The sequence below is a fragment of the Lates calcarifer genome, linkage group LG3 (genome assembly GCF_001640805.2).
Source record: "Lates calcarifer isolate ASB-BC8 linkage group LG3, TLL_Latcal_v3, whole genome shotgun sequence".
Taxonomy (NCBI): domain Eukaryota; kingdom Metazoa; phylum Chordata; class Actinopteri; family Centropomidae; genus Lates; species Lates calcarifer.
In genome coordinates this window covers 19,142,159-19,158,298 of record NC_066835.1, presented here as the reverse complement: position 1 = coordinate 19,158,298, position 16,140 = coordinate 19,142,159, and the positions used below count along the sequence as shown (strand labels likewise).

Below are 16,140 nucleotides of genomic sequence, written 5' to 3'. Positions count from 1 at the left end.
CTTTCAGGAACTACAGGGAAGTTCAGACACTGACCTGGCGCTGGCCTTGTCCAGCAGGTCAGTCCACCTCTCTGCGAGACTCTGGAGCTGAGTCTGGATCTTCTCTCGGTCCTGAGTGTCCGCCGTGGCACCAATCCTCTCTCCTTCAGCACGGATCATCTCCACCGTCGGTCGGCGGTCGTCTAACAATCTCTGGAGCAGCTGGAGGAAAAGAAATACACATAGTCATTGACACAATGTACGTATACAACGTTTTCCTTTAGAGAATTTTTGTAAACTGAGAGGTGTTTCTATTCTATTCTATCTATTTCATTTATCATAACACAGTAACATTTAATAAGCTGTTAAATCAGCACCTCTCTAAAACAATAACTGAACATTATAAGCTTTACAAAGTCAGGATTTATTGTGTTAGATTGAATTTGTTTAGCTAGGTGCAGCTAATTAACTGTTGACTGAGTGCACACTGCCTAATTAAACCTGATAGAAATCATTTTTTCTGTCAACATGTTCTTTAATCATTACAAACATAAAATCTAATCCCTCCATGTTTGCAAATAGAAGTGGTGTTTACACTTGTGACTAAAACAAATCTGAAAATGTGCTTTGGAAAAACAAGTCGACTAGCAATGCGGAACTATTTTGTTTTTTCCAAAACAGAAGACGACATGTTTTCCATTGTCAACCTTCCCTCTTTTTTTTTGTAGCTCATCAATTATTAGCTGTTTAAACCTTTTGTCAGTGTGTCACAGGAATCAGGTTAGCAGATATCTTTTAAAAATTCTGTTTTTCATACAGAATGAATTATTAAACGTTCAATTAAGGGAGTAGGTGATACTTTTTAACAGACTTTTATTCGCCTAACTCAGGATCCCTCTGTTTCCATATTGACACACGAACTATGAACTTCCTTCCTGATTAGATAGCGACCTCTCTCTCTGCCTTGAACTGTTGCTAACAGCTCGGTTCAGCCTCTGGAATTCACTTCTCTGCACAGTTGACTCTCCTTTTCGACCAAGTGGTGACGCCACTCTCCGTCACGGATGTAAACACGTGTGATTGATCGCCGGCCGAGACTACAGCGCTCTTATGTGCACAAACACAGGAAGTGTATGTTGGATAAACAGGGAGAAGTCAGTGTGTCTGAAAACAATACAAATCCATCCATGCGTGTGTGTGTGTGTCTGTTTTTATGCCAGTCTGACTGGCAGACGGTCAACTGGGGCTGTTTGGATGCCAGGCAGACGGATCATTGACTGTGTGCATGTGTGTTTGAGTGTGTGCTTGTCACTCAAATATCTATTATTTGCGGGTAAAGGACACTGAGGACATCTGAAAATCAACAATATCTTAATTCAACCTGTCTGCCTGTTCTTTCAAAATAACGTTTGGAATAATAAATACATGAATAATCCAGAAAAACTGCGACTGAAAATTCAAATGCAGTTTGATTTATCCTGGCAGGATGCTTCAAAGAAAGAAGAACGTGGGTGGCAGAAGCTAAGAGCTCAGAAAACCGTGCCTGATGATCAGTGCTTCAAATCCCCAAAATGGAAAATCTGAGCAAACTGAAAAACACTTGTCATCAAAATGTGCCCTCGATGACCTGAAGAAAGACACTTCTGCTGCTTTAAGTGCTGGATCTGCTCAGTCATGACACTTGTCCTGAAAATATATTCTGATTTCTTATCACCTGTGTCATTTTATTCGCCCTTCATCCTCGTCGTACCTTTTGTTCTTGGATCTGGGCCTTGACCACGCGGTACTCGGCAGACGGAGGCTTCTGATTGGCCACCAGCTCCTCTGTGTCGCTCAGCCAGCTCAGCAGAGGCTCCAGAGCATCCTGGAATTTCCCACAGTGCAACAGGGCCTCCTGCAGCTGGGCGATCCGCTCGGCCACCTGAGGACAGGAGAGACGGTCGTGAGTGAGGACGCAAAAAATACACACATTAGACAAAGTAAACATCAATTCCAGACTCTCCCCAGTATTATTAATATTCTATTTGAACCCTTTTCTTCACTAAAAAACTACAACACAGTCCTCTCAAAATACAGTATTAGCACTGGTAATAACCAAAATCTTAATAAATGTACGTCATAATTATTGTCACACTGGCGAATTAGAAGTAGAAATAACAACTTTTTGGGGATCTAATTTTTTACACGTTGTTATGATTCAGAAGAAAGTGACAAAGGAAACAAGAGAGAGAGAGATAATGTAATAATTTAGAGTGATGGGTAAAATAAATCTCTGAAACCAGAGACATATCCTCTGCGGATGGCAAAACACTCCTGTTTGATCCACAGTTCACAGTAAAGCCGTCAACTGAGACAATCTGAATCCAGTTTTTAATCAATACCACAAGGGAAAGCTGAAATATAAATCTTTCCTTGCTCTGCCAAAGAAGTCAGACTACCCTTAGCAAAAAGAAATCAACCCCCCCTTAATAACTTTTGTTTTTGAGTCATTTATTAAGTTTGAAACTTTTGGATTTACTTTAAAACAATGATAAGGAGGGATGATTGATGCTGGCTCACTGAGCATTTAAGATCCGTTGATTCTGACGACTGAAGTAAAACCGAGAGCTTGAAACTGCGAGAAGCTGGAGCGACTCGGCTGTTACATGTTTCATATAGCGGGTATTGAGCCGTACCCGTTTGTTGAGTGAGTTCCATCGGAGGTTGGTCGTCTCCAGGTCATGCTCCAGCGCCTGGGTGTCGGTGTGTTTGGCGGCGCTCTGGATCAGACCTTGTCCCACTGCGTTGACGTGCTGCAGCTTCGGTTGAATGCTGTCCACCTGTTCTCTCTCCACAGCCTGAGAGGAGAAAACAAACAGAGAGAGAGAGACAGGAGGTCATTAATTGATTGGTTGAGTGACTTATTGTTTCGTTAATCAATGAATAAGGCAAGAGAAGAAGCATGTGAGGAGAAAGCACAGAAATACACCAGTCAGCAGTCAAAAATACACCACACATTCAATCTGCGTGACAACAAATGGAAGCGAACTGTCCCACATTATGAACCTACATATAGAAGCGAGTGGATATTAGGAGATGAGAGACAGACAGAGGGATGTGCAGAGATAAGAGAGGAGTGGGAGACAGGAAGGGGAGCTGGAGAAACGAGGGTGGAGGGAGGAGAGGAAAAAGAGGAGGGGGAGAGACGAGGGGATTACGGGGATTAGAGGGTTAGACGAGTAAGGGGCTGGCTGGAAAAGGCTGAGTCGACAGACACACACACACACACACACACACACACAACCTTCACTTAATCACACACCCAAATTCACACACAAGCAGACCCACACCGGCACACACATTTATCGCAAATACACGCACAACTTCGCCTGTCTGGCCACATTACTCACGCACACACGTCACAGCGAACGGCTGGAGCCATCTTGTGATGACAATAGAGGCAGCCACCCGACACTAAACACAACCAGACTTGACTTCCCTGGACGAAAAAGACCGAACGACAGCCAATAACAGCTCCTCTCTCACAGAGAATCTACTGTATCCAAAAACACACAGCAGCGGTTTTCAAAGTTCGGTCCAGGGTCCCATTTGGGTCACTAGGGAGATTGTGGAGGTCCAAGGCAATTAAGAGCATTAGATTTAATTGTATTTTCACTGAAAAAACTATTTACAGATGCAGTAAAATTTATCCGCAACCATAATTTACAACCAGTAAGTCATTAAAGTCATTTATCAAGAAAAAATGACACAAATCCAACTGGTTCTAGCTTTACATGTGGGAAAAGTTGCTGCTTTTCTCGATTTTATTTCATTATAAATTGTATATATATGCTTTAATCTGTCATTTTAAAGATTAAGTGAATTAATAATTAGTTACAGTGGAAGGCAGTACTATACTAAATTAAAAGGTCTGACCACAGCTGTATTACAAAACATTATGACTTCTTCAACTTTACATTTCATAATCCCTGACATATAAAATCTTGTTCCTGTCTGTGTTGTCTCTCTTGTTTTTCTACAGGCGTAAACAGTCTGGTTTTCACTACAGTTGTTCTTGCTGAGAAGAAAAACAACCCCAAAACCAGCAGCTAATGTAATAAATGTCAGGAAAAAAAAATTATTCTGCTGAATTCCTGTAAACTGTTCTGCTATATCCAACAATTTGCCAAATCCACAAAACAACTTTGACAATTTCACGGTATTCCACCACTGCCCTGACCAGTGGGAACACTGTAAACCACCACTGGTGAAATTCTCTTCATTTGGTCATTTCTGGGGTAAAATCCCATCAGATGGGTGGGGGGGGTCTGTGGTAGTAATGTGGGGGGTCGCTGACATGTTCGAGGAGTCCTGACATTCAGGATAGGCCCACAGAGGGAGAATTAGGGCTGGCGGTTCGTGATGCTGCAGCAGCCAAACCTCAACGGCCACACAAAGAGACACACACACACACACACAGACATGATTTTGGTAAATCCAAAGCCTCGGGAAAAATAGCTGGTGTGACATTACTGAGGAGGAGGGAGGGGGTGGGGGTGCAGTCGAAGTGAAGGAGAGGGAAAATGTGAAGAAGGAGGTTTGGGTTTCAGTGAAATATCTCCATGGCCTGGAGGAAACTGGCAGAAAATCTTCAATAGTCTTGGGTGTCCAACACTCAAATAATAAAAATCCACTGCAGATTTTTTTTTTTTTTTTATCAAACTGAGCAGAAATAAAAAACAAGTGAAAAATAAACGGCTCTTTCCCCATTTTCACCATAAAATGCTGAGGATGTAGTTGTGTCAAATCACAACCTGCTAACAGATTAGCAATGGATCTCAAGTTAAATTTTCACCACAAAATAAATGTATATATTAATTAATTAATAAGTAAATATTTGACATTATATTTAAGCACAGTATGAGTTAAGCATGATTTTTCTGCCATACTGATGATACCAGGAAGATTTCAGGCAACAAATTTTTCAAATCTGAGCGCCTTTCCTTCATCACTATTCACAAACACATTCGTCTGCATTTAAAAGCTTTAAAAAGTTTTATGATGTGTTGAGGATGTTTACAGACCCGCAGACATAACACTTCGAGTTACTCTCGTAGATTTGACTGGAAGCGGCTGAGCTGGAACGTGTTTCTGAGTCTCTGCAGTGGGTCGTAATCAAAGGGTTTACAGGTTTCTGCTCATCTGGTTTAAATACGGCACCAATCTACAGGTTAGCCGTGCCAAGGCTTTGTGTGTGTGTGTGTGTGTGAGAATTAAAAATCTGTGCAAGTGTTTGTGCGAGTGCGTGGTGTGCAAAAGTGTGAATCAGTGTGCGTAATTATGTGTGTTCTACAGGTATGAATCTCTGTGCAAGATTAAATATGAATGAGCTGTGTGTGTGAGTGTGTGTGTGAGAGTGTGTGTGAGTGTGTGTGAGCGTGTGTGTTCCTGTCCAGTTTGAACGCAGCTGTGTTGTGGCGATGGGCGTCATAGCTGCTTGGAACAGGAAGTCTGTCGGCCAGAACAACAATGACTGTAGCCATGACCCACTCCACCCTACGCCTGGTGTGTGTGGGTGTGTGTGTGTGTGTGTGTGTGCGTGTCACAGATAGAGGGGGACAGAAAAGGAAAAAACAGGGAAAGTACACCCATTCATCACCTAAACACACACTGGGATGTATGTAAACACCTTATAGGTTGTGCGCGCATTACATTTCTGTCCATTCTCCCTCCTCCTCTTCTTCTTCTGTCAGCTCTCTTTGTGTTTTTTTTCTCTCTTTCTGTCTCTATTTCAGCCGCCCTCTCTGCTCTTTCTCTCTCGCCAGCTCAGAGTGGTTGAATCCACTAAACCAGAGCTCTGGAAAATGTCCCACATACTTGTCATTCTTCCCTACCTCAGCCGGCACGCAGCAACACACGCACACACTCTTGACAGGGCTAACTTAACTATCACCACCGTGCTTGTCATCCTCCTCCTCCTCCTCCTTCTTCCTCCCATCATGTCATCACTCCTCCTTCTACCTCTTCTCTTTCCTCTTGCTGCCCCCCCGCCCCATTCCTCCTGCCACAGCTGCCTCTTCTTTTTCTCCCATCATCCTCTTTGTCTCACTCTCCATCTGAACCGCAAACCCACACTGGCTTTCTCACTTCAGCTGCAGTTCACTGTGGACAGGCAATAAAAACTCTGGGATGAAAGTAGATCTGACTAAGACTGAGGAAGGGGGATGTGAGCGGCTGATGCTGGCTAAATACTGTTTGCACTGATATGCCTGGTTAAACAGAAACCAGTTTGAGAGGCTGATGATGAGAAAAAGATGAAAGACTTATCTTTTTTCCCCCAAGTTTGTCAAAGAAATGCAATAATTTCCTAGAACACAGATTCTGGTCTAAATCTCAGTGATATGTGTTGAAATCAGTGTATAAAAGTCAGACAGTTCTGACAAGTGTGGATGTTGTTTTTGAGTCGGACAAATTAAGAGTTTGAGACACAAACATCTAAAAGCTCATGAGAGGTGAGAGGAAAAAATGAAAGTAAATGTAGCTGGTAGGTAGATGAAACAGCATAAAAGCCAAGCTTATCCCAGTTAAGACCAGTTGATCAACAGAAAATTTATCAAATACTTTGATTAATGAGTTAATTAATCACTATAAGTCATTTTTCAAGCAAGAACTTAAAACATTTTACGGTTAAAACTTCTCAAATGTGATGATGTGTTGTCATATCTGGTTGCAAATGAACACAGCATCTTGGCTTTGAGACATTATAGCAGCACATTTTCTGACATTTTACAGTCAAAATGATAAACTGAGAAAATAATCAGTAGGTTAATTGATAAAAATCCCTGAAAACTTTCTTCATGACGTTAAATATTCATGATTAAAAAGCAACAATCAAAGCTGATATAAAGGAAAATGAGAAAAGCTAATCTGCATCATCAGGACTGAGGATGAGGTTTGATCAGGTTTTAATTTGTATGTTGATAAATCTGGAACCACACCCACTTCAAACCACAGAGAAACGGTGCGGTGGATTATTCTGTGCCTGTGTAGCTGATTGATAAAGTATGTTTTCATGACCTTTCAGCAGCATCAATCACGGCTTTATTAAGTGTGAAGACCACAGGCTCTCACGAAATGCCAACAGCTCTCTCACTGGTCACAAATCAGGTCAAACACTGTGCATGAGAGCGAAAGCACATGATTCTTACAACACAGCCTACATGCAGACAGGGTAACACTAACACCAATAATCTCATAAATATTTTCACTCTGAGTTAAACTTTGAGAGTGAAATTTTACAGATGATATATCAAAGTGTTTCCAGAGTGTGAGTGTGCTGTACGTCTGCCGTACGTGGACACATGTGTGGATGCTCTATATTTAGCTGTCATCTGTCAAGCTAATAACGCTGAGGAAAGGAATAGCTGTGTTGATGGCGTGTGTCCAAAACATCACTCAAGGACAATCAATTTCTTGATCAGGACAGATGAGGAACATGTGAGCTCCTAACTGAAACACAGGAGCTCTACTGGCTAAACATGGCAGCTTCCCTTTAGCTGCTAATGTAACTGCTGCAAAAAGATATGATAGAAGAAAAAAAGGAAAAGGAAAAGGAAAGGAAATCTCAGCATCTAGAGGCTGTGACTCGAAGAGCACGCAGGATGTTTCTCAGCTACACAGAGTTTTAAAACTTGTTATCAAGGCTTTAAAGTTGTTCTGCTCTGAACTGTGTCCTCTCCTTTCATCTCCCCTTCATAACTGATTTCCATAACACGATCTGTCCGCTTCGTGAATAAGGCAAGTGGTTCTTCTTTTAAATGTTGCCTCTAAAGCTACGCTCATGCCACCGTTTAAAAGGTGGAGAAATAAAACTGGTATGCGCTTAAGAAAAGAGCTGAATGGGAGTTGGTGTAAATAGAAAAACCAGGAGGAGGGCGTGAGCAGCCAGCCTCTCCTGAAACAAACATGGCAGCCGCTGCACTTCATTCTGACCAGTAACAACACAGCTATCAGCCTGTCCCATTTGCCTTTCCTTCACCTCCCTCCCTCCCTCTCTTCCTGCCCCAGCCCTCGCCTCTCACTCTCTTCCTGTCTTTCAGCCCTCGTCCTTCCCCGCTCCCTCCTTTCTCTTTTAATGGAACGAGGAATGAGGGGAGGAAGGAAACGGTAGAAATCTGTTTCCAAACTAACCTCGCTGATGATGACGACGGGGTGGTGTGGAGGATAAAGGCTTTGCTTGAAGCCACAAGCTGAACGCTTTCTGACACTTAGAGGCGTTAATAAATCCCATTTGAAACCTGCGTCCTTATTTGAACATCAGCAAACAGATACAAATCTCATGCAAATGTGGCTTGCATTCAAAGCACGCTGGCTTAAACCTTACTATCCTCTCTTTTCTTTCCCTTTCTTTCTCCACCATCAGTTCTTTCTCTCTTTCAGGGATGCATTTTTCTGAACACACACATCCTTTTCCTTCACTCACAGGAACAGTGTTCTTCCCCACACTTCTGGGATTTTCGTGTAGCTTAACAACTCCCTGTGAGACAGACAGGGAGAGAGTAATATATGTGTTTTTTCTGGATTCTTGGAAACGTGTTCTTATCCAACAGGAGACCACTGCTCCACCGTTTTTAAGAGCTCTATTGTTTTGCTGATATCGTTATGAGAGGCGAGAAGGGGGGGTGATGCAGCAGCAGACACACAGACGACAAAATATGTAAAATCACTGAAAAACGCTTCAAATATTTGATCTACTTTTTACATTTTAAACGCAGCTACATTCAATTCCACTGGGAGATCAATGTCTTCTTGCATTTGCTTTCATGCTTTTCTGTGTTCCTGAACACATCGTGTCCCCCTCCCTACACCCTCCCTCCTCCGTCTTTCACAGGTTTATCCCGGAGGCGGTTGTTCAGAACCAGAATTATCACATCAATCAAAACACAAAATGTATGAGCCGCGGTCCTGAAGCCACCTGTTTGTCTCTTTCTGCTTCAACATCCGTCTGTCAGAGCCTCATCTTTTCCAGGCCCTGTCGTAACTACTTTTCCATCTCGTGTTGAAAATGATTTGGAACAAAAATGGTGTATGTGCATGTTTCAGAAACCAATAGTTACAGTTGTTTTTAGGGGATTTTTTTTACAGCATCTGAAGTGATTTGAACCCATTAGAAAGCAAAACAAGATGAGGTATAAACCTGGCGAAAGCAGCCAATTTCCAGGGAAACATGGGTGATGAAACATCTGAAATATTAATTGGAAGTGCAACCAAAAAAGCTCAGCGCTCACTCATGTACAGAGCAAAAAATAAGACCACTAATAGCTGCATGTGATATGTATTAGAACGTATAAGATACTTTTTAGGACTCAGCAGCTAAACTGAATGAAAGAGCTGCTCACACTCAATCTGTGTATGAGCTGTCACTGGTCAGTCTGTCTGTACTCCACGTTCCCTCTCCCCCAGTTCATCAAACAGCATGCGAAGCTAGTCCATCTGTCTGTCTGTCTGTCTGTCTGCTTTGCAGGGCACACATACACACACACTGTGCTTTAAAATGAGCTCCACATTAATCCAAAGACCTTCTGCCTGTGTCTGCCTGCCAGCGTCGGCTCTCTTATCGTTCTACTAAAGCCTCGTGTAGCGGTAAAAGGTGCTCCACCATCCACCACCACCACCCCCCCCTGTGAAAACAATAGCTTCCTCCACCACCCAACCTCCCCGTCGCCTGTCACAACTCTTTTTGTGTCTGCGTCTTTGTCTGTCTTACTAAACTCTGCGTGTCTGTCTATCTGTCCTCCCCGTGTTCGTCACATCACAAAGTCTTATCAGCGACTTAACGTGAAAATTGCCTGGTTTTGCGCCAGAGCAGAATATTGAAGTGGGGTGGGGAGATGCAAAGACAAGCAGAGAGCAGAGAGATATAAACTTGATAAAATAAAGAAGACAGACAGAGATAGAAGAGAAAAAGGAGACACAGACAGGTTAGAGAGGACAGACAGAAACAAAACACAGAATAAAAGTGGACAGGCAACAACAGAGTCCAGCCCACAGTCCCAGTGTTAGCCCTAGCACATTCTTATCTGATATCTAAGTTTATATTCCCCAGACAACTTCACACACTGTTTGTGTAGCCATGTTGGCAGAGGCAGCTCCCCTTCACAGAGAGCCACAGTATTTACCTCTCACCTCCCTTATCACAGCAACAAAACCATCCAAGCATGGAGGAGTAGAGCTGGAGGAGGGGGGACGAGGAGAGGGAGGGCATGGCTGAATAAAGGGGATTTCATCACACAACAAAAGTGCATGCGTCACTTTTCAGAAATGTGAACAAAAACTGGAGAGTCAAATTTCCAAATTGTCATCCATCATTCATTGCTAAGAAAAATATGAAGGTCTCAGTGTGTTTCTATGGCAGCATGCCATTCGCTGATTTGCATATAGAGAATGACCAAGTCCCAGTTTCTTGTGTGTTTCGACCTGGGGAATAAAAATCTAACTAGAACAAAATGCTGCAAAATCAAACCAAAGACAAACGCGTCTCCAAACCTTACAGCATATAAAGCATGCAGAGTAAACTGCTCTCGGCCTGAAGAGTGGCAGTGCTAATTCAAGCCACTTTTCTTCAAAAATGTTCCTCTGTTTTTTTGATGTTGTTATAGATCATCTGCACTACGTCAACGCTGTAACGCTGTAATTCTCCTCTGTGCTAGATCTGAGGCTGAGTGAACGCGACAACTGATTACATTAAACTGAAGCCAGAGAGGCTGCGACTGCAGAGAGAACAAACAGACGTGGACTGATAACATATGAAGACACAAATACACACACACAGTCGAATGTACTCATAAACCCACACAGGGTAGAGTAAATGAGATGTGACTGACCAGCAACTTCTGCCCAGGGGAAACTATAACGTAATAAAACATTGTCAGCATGGGCTCTGGTGCATCATTGGTCGCATCAAATCACAGACTGCTTGTTCATGATACGCACATGATGCGAGGAATAATTAAGATTCTCTGCCTGACATTAAACCTTTATCAGCAGGTTTGAAATGGGGTCACTGAGTCTGAGAGCTACTGATATAAACATCAGTCAGTTTGAGTTTAGCTATGATGTCATTGCACGTTTCATTAACAAAAAGAGGTAAAATGAGCCTGCATGCAACAAAAACCGGGTTCAACAAAAATCAGGCAAATCTGGGCCAAACACTGAGTAATAGCAGAGCTCGAAAGCACGACAGGGCTGTCAAACACACCGTCTCACTGAGATATGCTTGTATACGTAAACACACACCTTTACATGCAGCCCACACACGGGTAGACGGGGTGGAAGTGACACCACGCAAACAAAAACAAGGAGACTGAATGCAGAAAGACTGGTCCATCACACTGACTCTGTTGTCAGTTCCAGGCCAAGATAATCTTTGCAGCGTTTACAGAATATCCATTTCAGATTAGTGACTGTACACAGCGGTAACACTCTGTATACTGTGTCGCTGATTACATTCTCACAAACCACATCAACCCAAACAGAGAACACTGTCCACGAGTCTCGCTCCAAACACCGACCTTTCTCAGGAGCCTCATGTACATACACAGCTGGGACATGACCAGCATCCATGACTTTGGACAACAGCACGCCCTTGAGAAAAATGTTGTAAACTCTGCGACTGAGATCAACATTGTAAAAGTACACTTCTCTTTTAGCTTCACAAGAATAACCACGTGATCGGTGTCAAATATGTGCATGCACTGTAGATTAGCACTGACCCCCACCCAAACACACACACACACACACACATGAGTGACCCTGAGGGTAGTTTCCCATAAGCAGCAAACCCCCCTCTGAGCATCATGTTGCAATCATTTAAAGCCCTACTACTGAAACACAACTAGCTAATTATGGCGTCTACATAACTTCACCCCCTCCACCACCACATACATTTTCCACGCTATGTCTACATCAGTTACACTCAACGCTCAGATACCTGACCCAATTCTTTTTCCATGCTATGTCTTGGTGTGGCCACATGTCCACATCTAATGCCCTCACTGCTAAAAACAGATTTTTGCTCAGCTTCACTTCACAGTCTCCTCTTATTAGACCAAATAGATCAATAAACCAGGATCTCTGTGGCTCAGTTTAATTCATTCTCTCCTCTTGACTCTATATTTATGGACACAAAAATTTACTGTAATGTCGATTCCAAATCACTCAGGATTAGTGCTTCTACTACACAATAAATATATACACATAAAATGCTAAGTAAACCACGTCCCAGATGAGTTTTGCGAGCTTTTTCTTTTATGTCTTTTCCCTTGCTATGTTATGGCCGCACTCTTCATTCAAATTCATTTCAAACTTTGAACTGAGAGCATACCTCTGCCTGTGTGTTGGTGTCACAACATGGTAACACAGCTGTCGATTCATTCTCTGCTTGAGAGCTTGATTCTAACAGGGGGTCTGTGTGAGAAGCTGTGGCCCCGGCCTGGGGTCCATCTTCCTGGGGCCTACAGGCCTGGCTTGTCTCTGTCTGTGTAAATAGGCTCTGTAGCAGGCCTGGCTCAAGCTGGTCCCAGGCCTGGTCTGTGGACATGAGTGGAGGGAAGTCCAGGGCAGAGCCGTCCGACTCCCAGTCACTGTCCCCCGTCATGGAGCCGAGGACGAACTCTACCCCGTCCATCCCAGACTGGGTCCCTTCGGAGTACGAGTCCAAGTCCAGCTCCTGAGTATCCTCGCAGGCTGAGCCTACGTCTGAGGGCCCGGGTTGGGGTCGTTCAGGTGCTGCCATGTAAACAAAGCTGTCAGGGGAAAGGAAAGCTCCCTTCTCCTCCTCTTCCTCCTCCTCTTCTGTGTCTGGGCAGCAGGGAGGTTTGGGGACAGGACTTGGGGGAATCGAGTCCTCGAGTGGAGAGGGGGGGCAGTCATTGGGGTACTGGGGAGGCGCAGACACAGCGAGGTAAACAAAACTATCTGATATCACAAAGGCCTCGGAGTCTTTGCTATCCAACCCTGCACCGCAGGAGTCTGATTTAGAAGGAGACTGAGGTAAAGAGGAGGGAGGCTCTGAGTCAGCAAGTTCAGGGTGTGGCGGAGGAACAGAGTCTGATTTAGGGGTGCTAGCTGTCACTTCTATTGTAGTCCCCAGATCTGGATCTTGTCCAGGCAAATCCAGTTCTGAGACTACATCTGTGGGCACAACAGAGCTCTGAGTATCTGAAGAAAAGGATGTCCCTTCTGTGTCACATGTTATCGCCACGGCGGGCTCGGTAATCCCTGGGAGGACCGGATCTTCTTGACAGGAAGTTTGAACGTCAACATCCTGTGTACATTCATTGTCGATTTCTTTTTCAACGCCGTGCAGAGGCTCAAGGGAGTGATCCGTGAGAACTCCCTCGCTACTGTCCAAACTCGGCTCAGATTGGTCATACACATCCCACTCTGTTCCTAACTCCTCTTCCTCTTTCAGTTCTCCTTCATCCTGCTCGGTCTCCTCCTCCACACGCTCCACCTCCTCGGCGTAGGGGTTCAGAGGGCTGCGAGATGGCGAGGGGGCTCTATCCTCGCCGTCCTCGACGTCACGCTCTGATGACGCCCCGCTGTCTGGGTCTGTTTCGGTCTGCGCGGGTCTCCCCTGTTCACAGTCTGTCTGAGTGATGTCACTGATGCCGGTTCTGTCCGGTTGGACGCCACTGGAGTACGACTCCACTTGTTGGCCGAGAGCCGAGTCCGTTGGGTAACTCGTCTCCTCTTCCTCCACCTCTGCTTTATCCTCATTATAGTCAACATCGCACTCTTCATCAATGACACCATGTTCCTTTTCACGGTCCTGTGCTCGCATCAAGTCAAAGCTCGTAATCTCCTCTACATGCTCAGAGTGATTAAAATGTGAGTCTTTTGTAAAGTTCTCAAAGTCAGGTGCAACGTTATCAGGCTCTACAGAGTTAACTGAATCTAGAGGAAGAGTTCCTTCAAAATCTACCCAGGCAGTCTCTGCTTCCTCCTCTCTCTCCTCCTCCTCTTCCTCTACACAAGGAAGTGTGTAAGGATCAAGAGGCTCGGGGTCTACGCTCATCTCCACCCCCTCCTCTCCTTCGTCCTCCTGACATTGCCTCTCCAGCTCTAGGAAAAGGTCATCTGATTCAGCTGCTGAGCTGGGGCAAGGTGAGGTACCGGAGGCCCCGGGGCCTCCAAACCCTGTAGGGGGAGTCAATACAGGCCAATGTCCAGAAGAGCCTGTTAAATCCCATCCCTCCGATTCCAGTGTTTCCCTATCCCAAGACTGGTCGATAATTTCCCTATTCTCTAATTTCAGAACTGCCTCCCACTCCCTTTCTTCTCTCTGAGCTCTCTCCTCCTCTGCCTTATCCCTTTCTTTTTTCCAAGCCTCCTCCCTGTTAATTATTTTGCACTCCTCCTGCTCTTCTTCCTCGAGCTCCTCGAGTATCCTGCGCTCGTCCTCCTCAAATTTGAGCTCGGAGGCCGTGCGTTCTCTGAGCTCGCCACCCTGAGCGCCCCAGCCGAGCAGCCCCTCATCACCTCCTTCCTGACTAATGCAGGGGGAGAGAGGCAGACCTCCATAGACCAGCCCCTCCTCCTCCTTCAGGAACGGAGATGGGGGATCTAGGAGATAAAGTGATTCCTCATCCATGCTGCCGTCCTCACCTAATAGAGGAGGCAAAGGAGGGAGCACAGGGAAGTTGTGTCTCAGCCCCACCTGGGTTCTCTTCCCTGTTGTTATACTGCGGGGCCATGTGCGGGCCTTGGTGGGCGGGCAGAAGACTGGTTTTGGTGGGATGAGAGGAGCATTGTCCCCCTGGTCCTGGTCCAAAAGAGGAGAATCCCTCTCTGAATCTGAGGTCTTAACTGACTCAATAGGCTCCTCTGGGATCTGCCTAATTCCAGCTTTAGAAGAGCTAGTAGTCCGTCTGTGCTCTGGCCCTTTTCTTTCTACCTGTCTGGATACACTGGGGCTGTGCTGTGGTGTATTTCCAGAAACCTGGGTCGCCTGGGTCTGGCCGAAGGCAGGTAGCTGTTCTTTGGAAGGAGACGGCACCACGTGAGTCTGTTTGTGTTGCTTCTGCAGCACAGGATGAACCTGCTTTTGCCTGCTGAGAGGATGCTGCTGGAGAGGAGGCACGGGGCTAACCGTGGGCGTCAAAGAAGGCGAGGAGGAGACGGGAGGGGTGTGGGGGGCGGACGATAGAGGGGAGGGCGTGTAAGGAGGTATGGAAGGAGTGGATGAGGTAGGGGTGGATGGGGGTAGGTGAGAAGGAATGGGCTGTAGAGGAGAAAGAGGAATCCCTGCACCGGACAAACGCTTCTCTGCTCCTTCCACGGCTGAGAACTCAAGTCTCTCTGCAAACTCTGGATAACTCGGGGGCATAAAGGCTTTCCAAGACCGCCGGTTTGGGTTGTCCTTCTTGTCCCCGCCTTGATGCCGCCTCTTGGCCACCGCAGCCACCCCGCCGGAGCCAGACGAGGACGGAGCAATGGGCAAACCTGAACCCACGATGCCAACTGGTGGCGACATAATCTGAGGATCACCAGTTAGCTTTAAGGCATCAAAGATCACCCTCTCATCTAGTTTCTTCACTCCTCCAACATTTTCTGCATTCCTGGAGACGAAAACACCACCTAAATCAGCTCCAATGGTGCCATTGCTGGATAGTGTACTCCCCTCTCCTCTAACCTCCCCACCAGAACCTAGAGTGCTCCTGGAAGGCTGGCACAGTTTGGTCCCTTGGTCAATCTGTTCATTGATGCGCATGGTATCATAAATGGATCGCTGGGGGACGTAGCAATCCTCTATGTATGCTTCATCCTCATCACCTTTTCCAAGGCAGCGAGGGTTCTGCCTCAGGCAGTCCGGACGGCTCAGGGGCTTCCCCATTCTGTCCTTTTCCCTTCTTCTGGGCTGCCACAGAGAAACCCTGTTGCGTGGTTGTGATTTAAGGTGCAGGTGTGGCAGGGCACTTAGAGAAATTAAACAGAAAAAAGTAGACAAAGAAGGGATCTTTGAGGGAAATGAATTCCTTTACCTTCAAACGTCCCCAGTCCAATAATCCACAGAAATCAAACAGTCCATTTGGCTGCATCGAACAAATCCCTCAGGTTTCACATTCTAAAAAATATATTTACCAGTTCTATCATCCACAGTCTCATTCCACCGGTGTATTC

At 45.3% G+C, this 16,140-nt stretch overlaps 1 protein-coding gene across 1 annotated transcript in view; it reads right to left on the bottom strand.

The window, feature by feature from the left end:
- LOC108881930 (microtubule-actin cross-linking factor 1-like) overlaps positions 1–16,140 on the bottom strand; it is a 218,660-nt gene that overhangs the window by 27,220 nt on the left and 175,300 nt on the right. Inside the window, 3 exon segments of the mRNA XM_051068556.1 lie at positions 35–201; positions 1,730–1,900; positions 2,655–2,816. Coding sequence (XP_050924513.1) covers positions 35–201; positions 1,730–1,900; positions 2,655–2,816 — 500 coding nt within the window.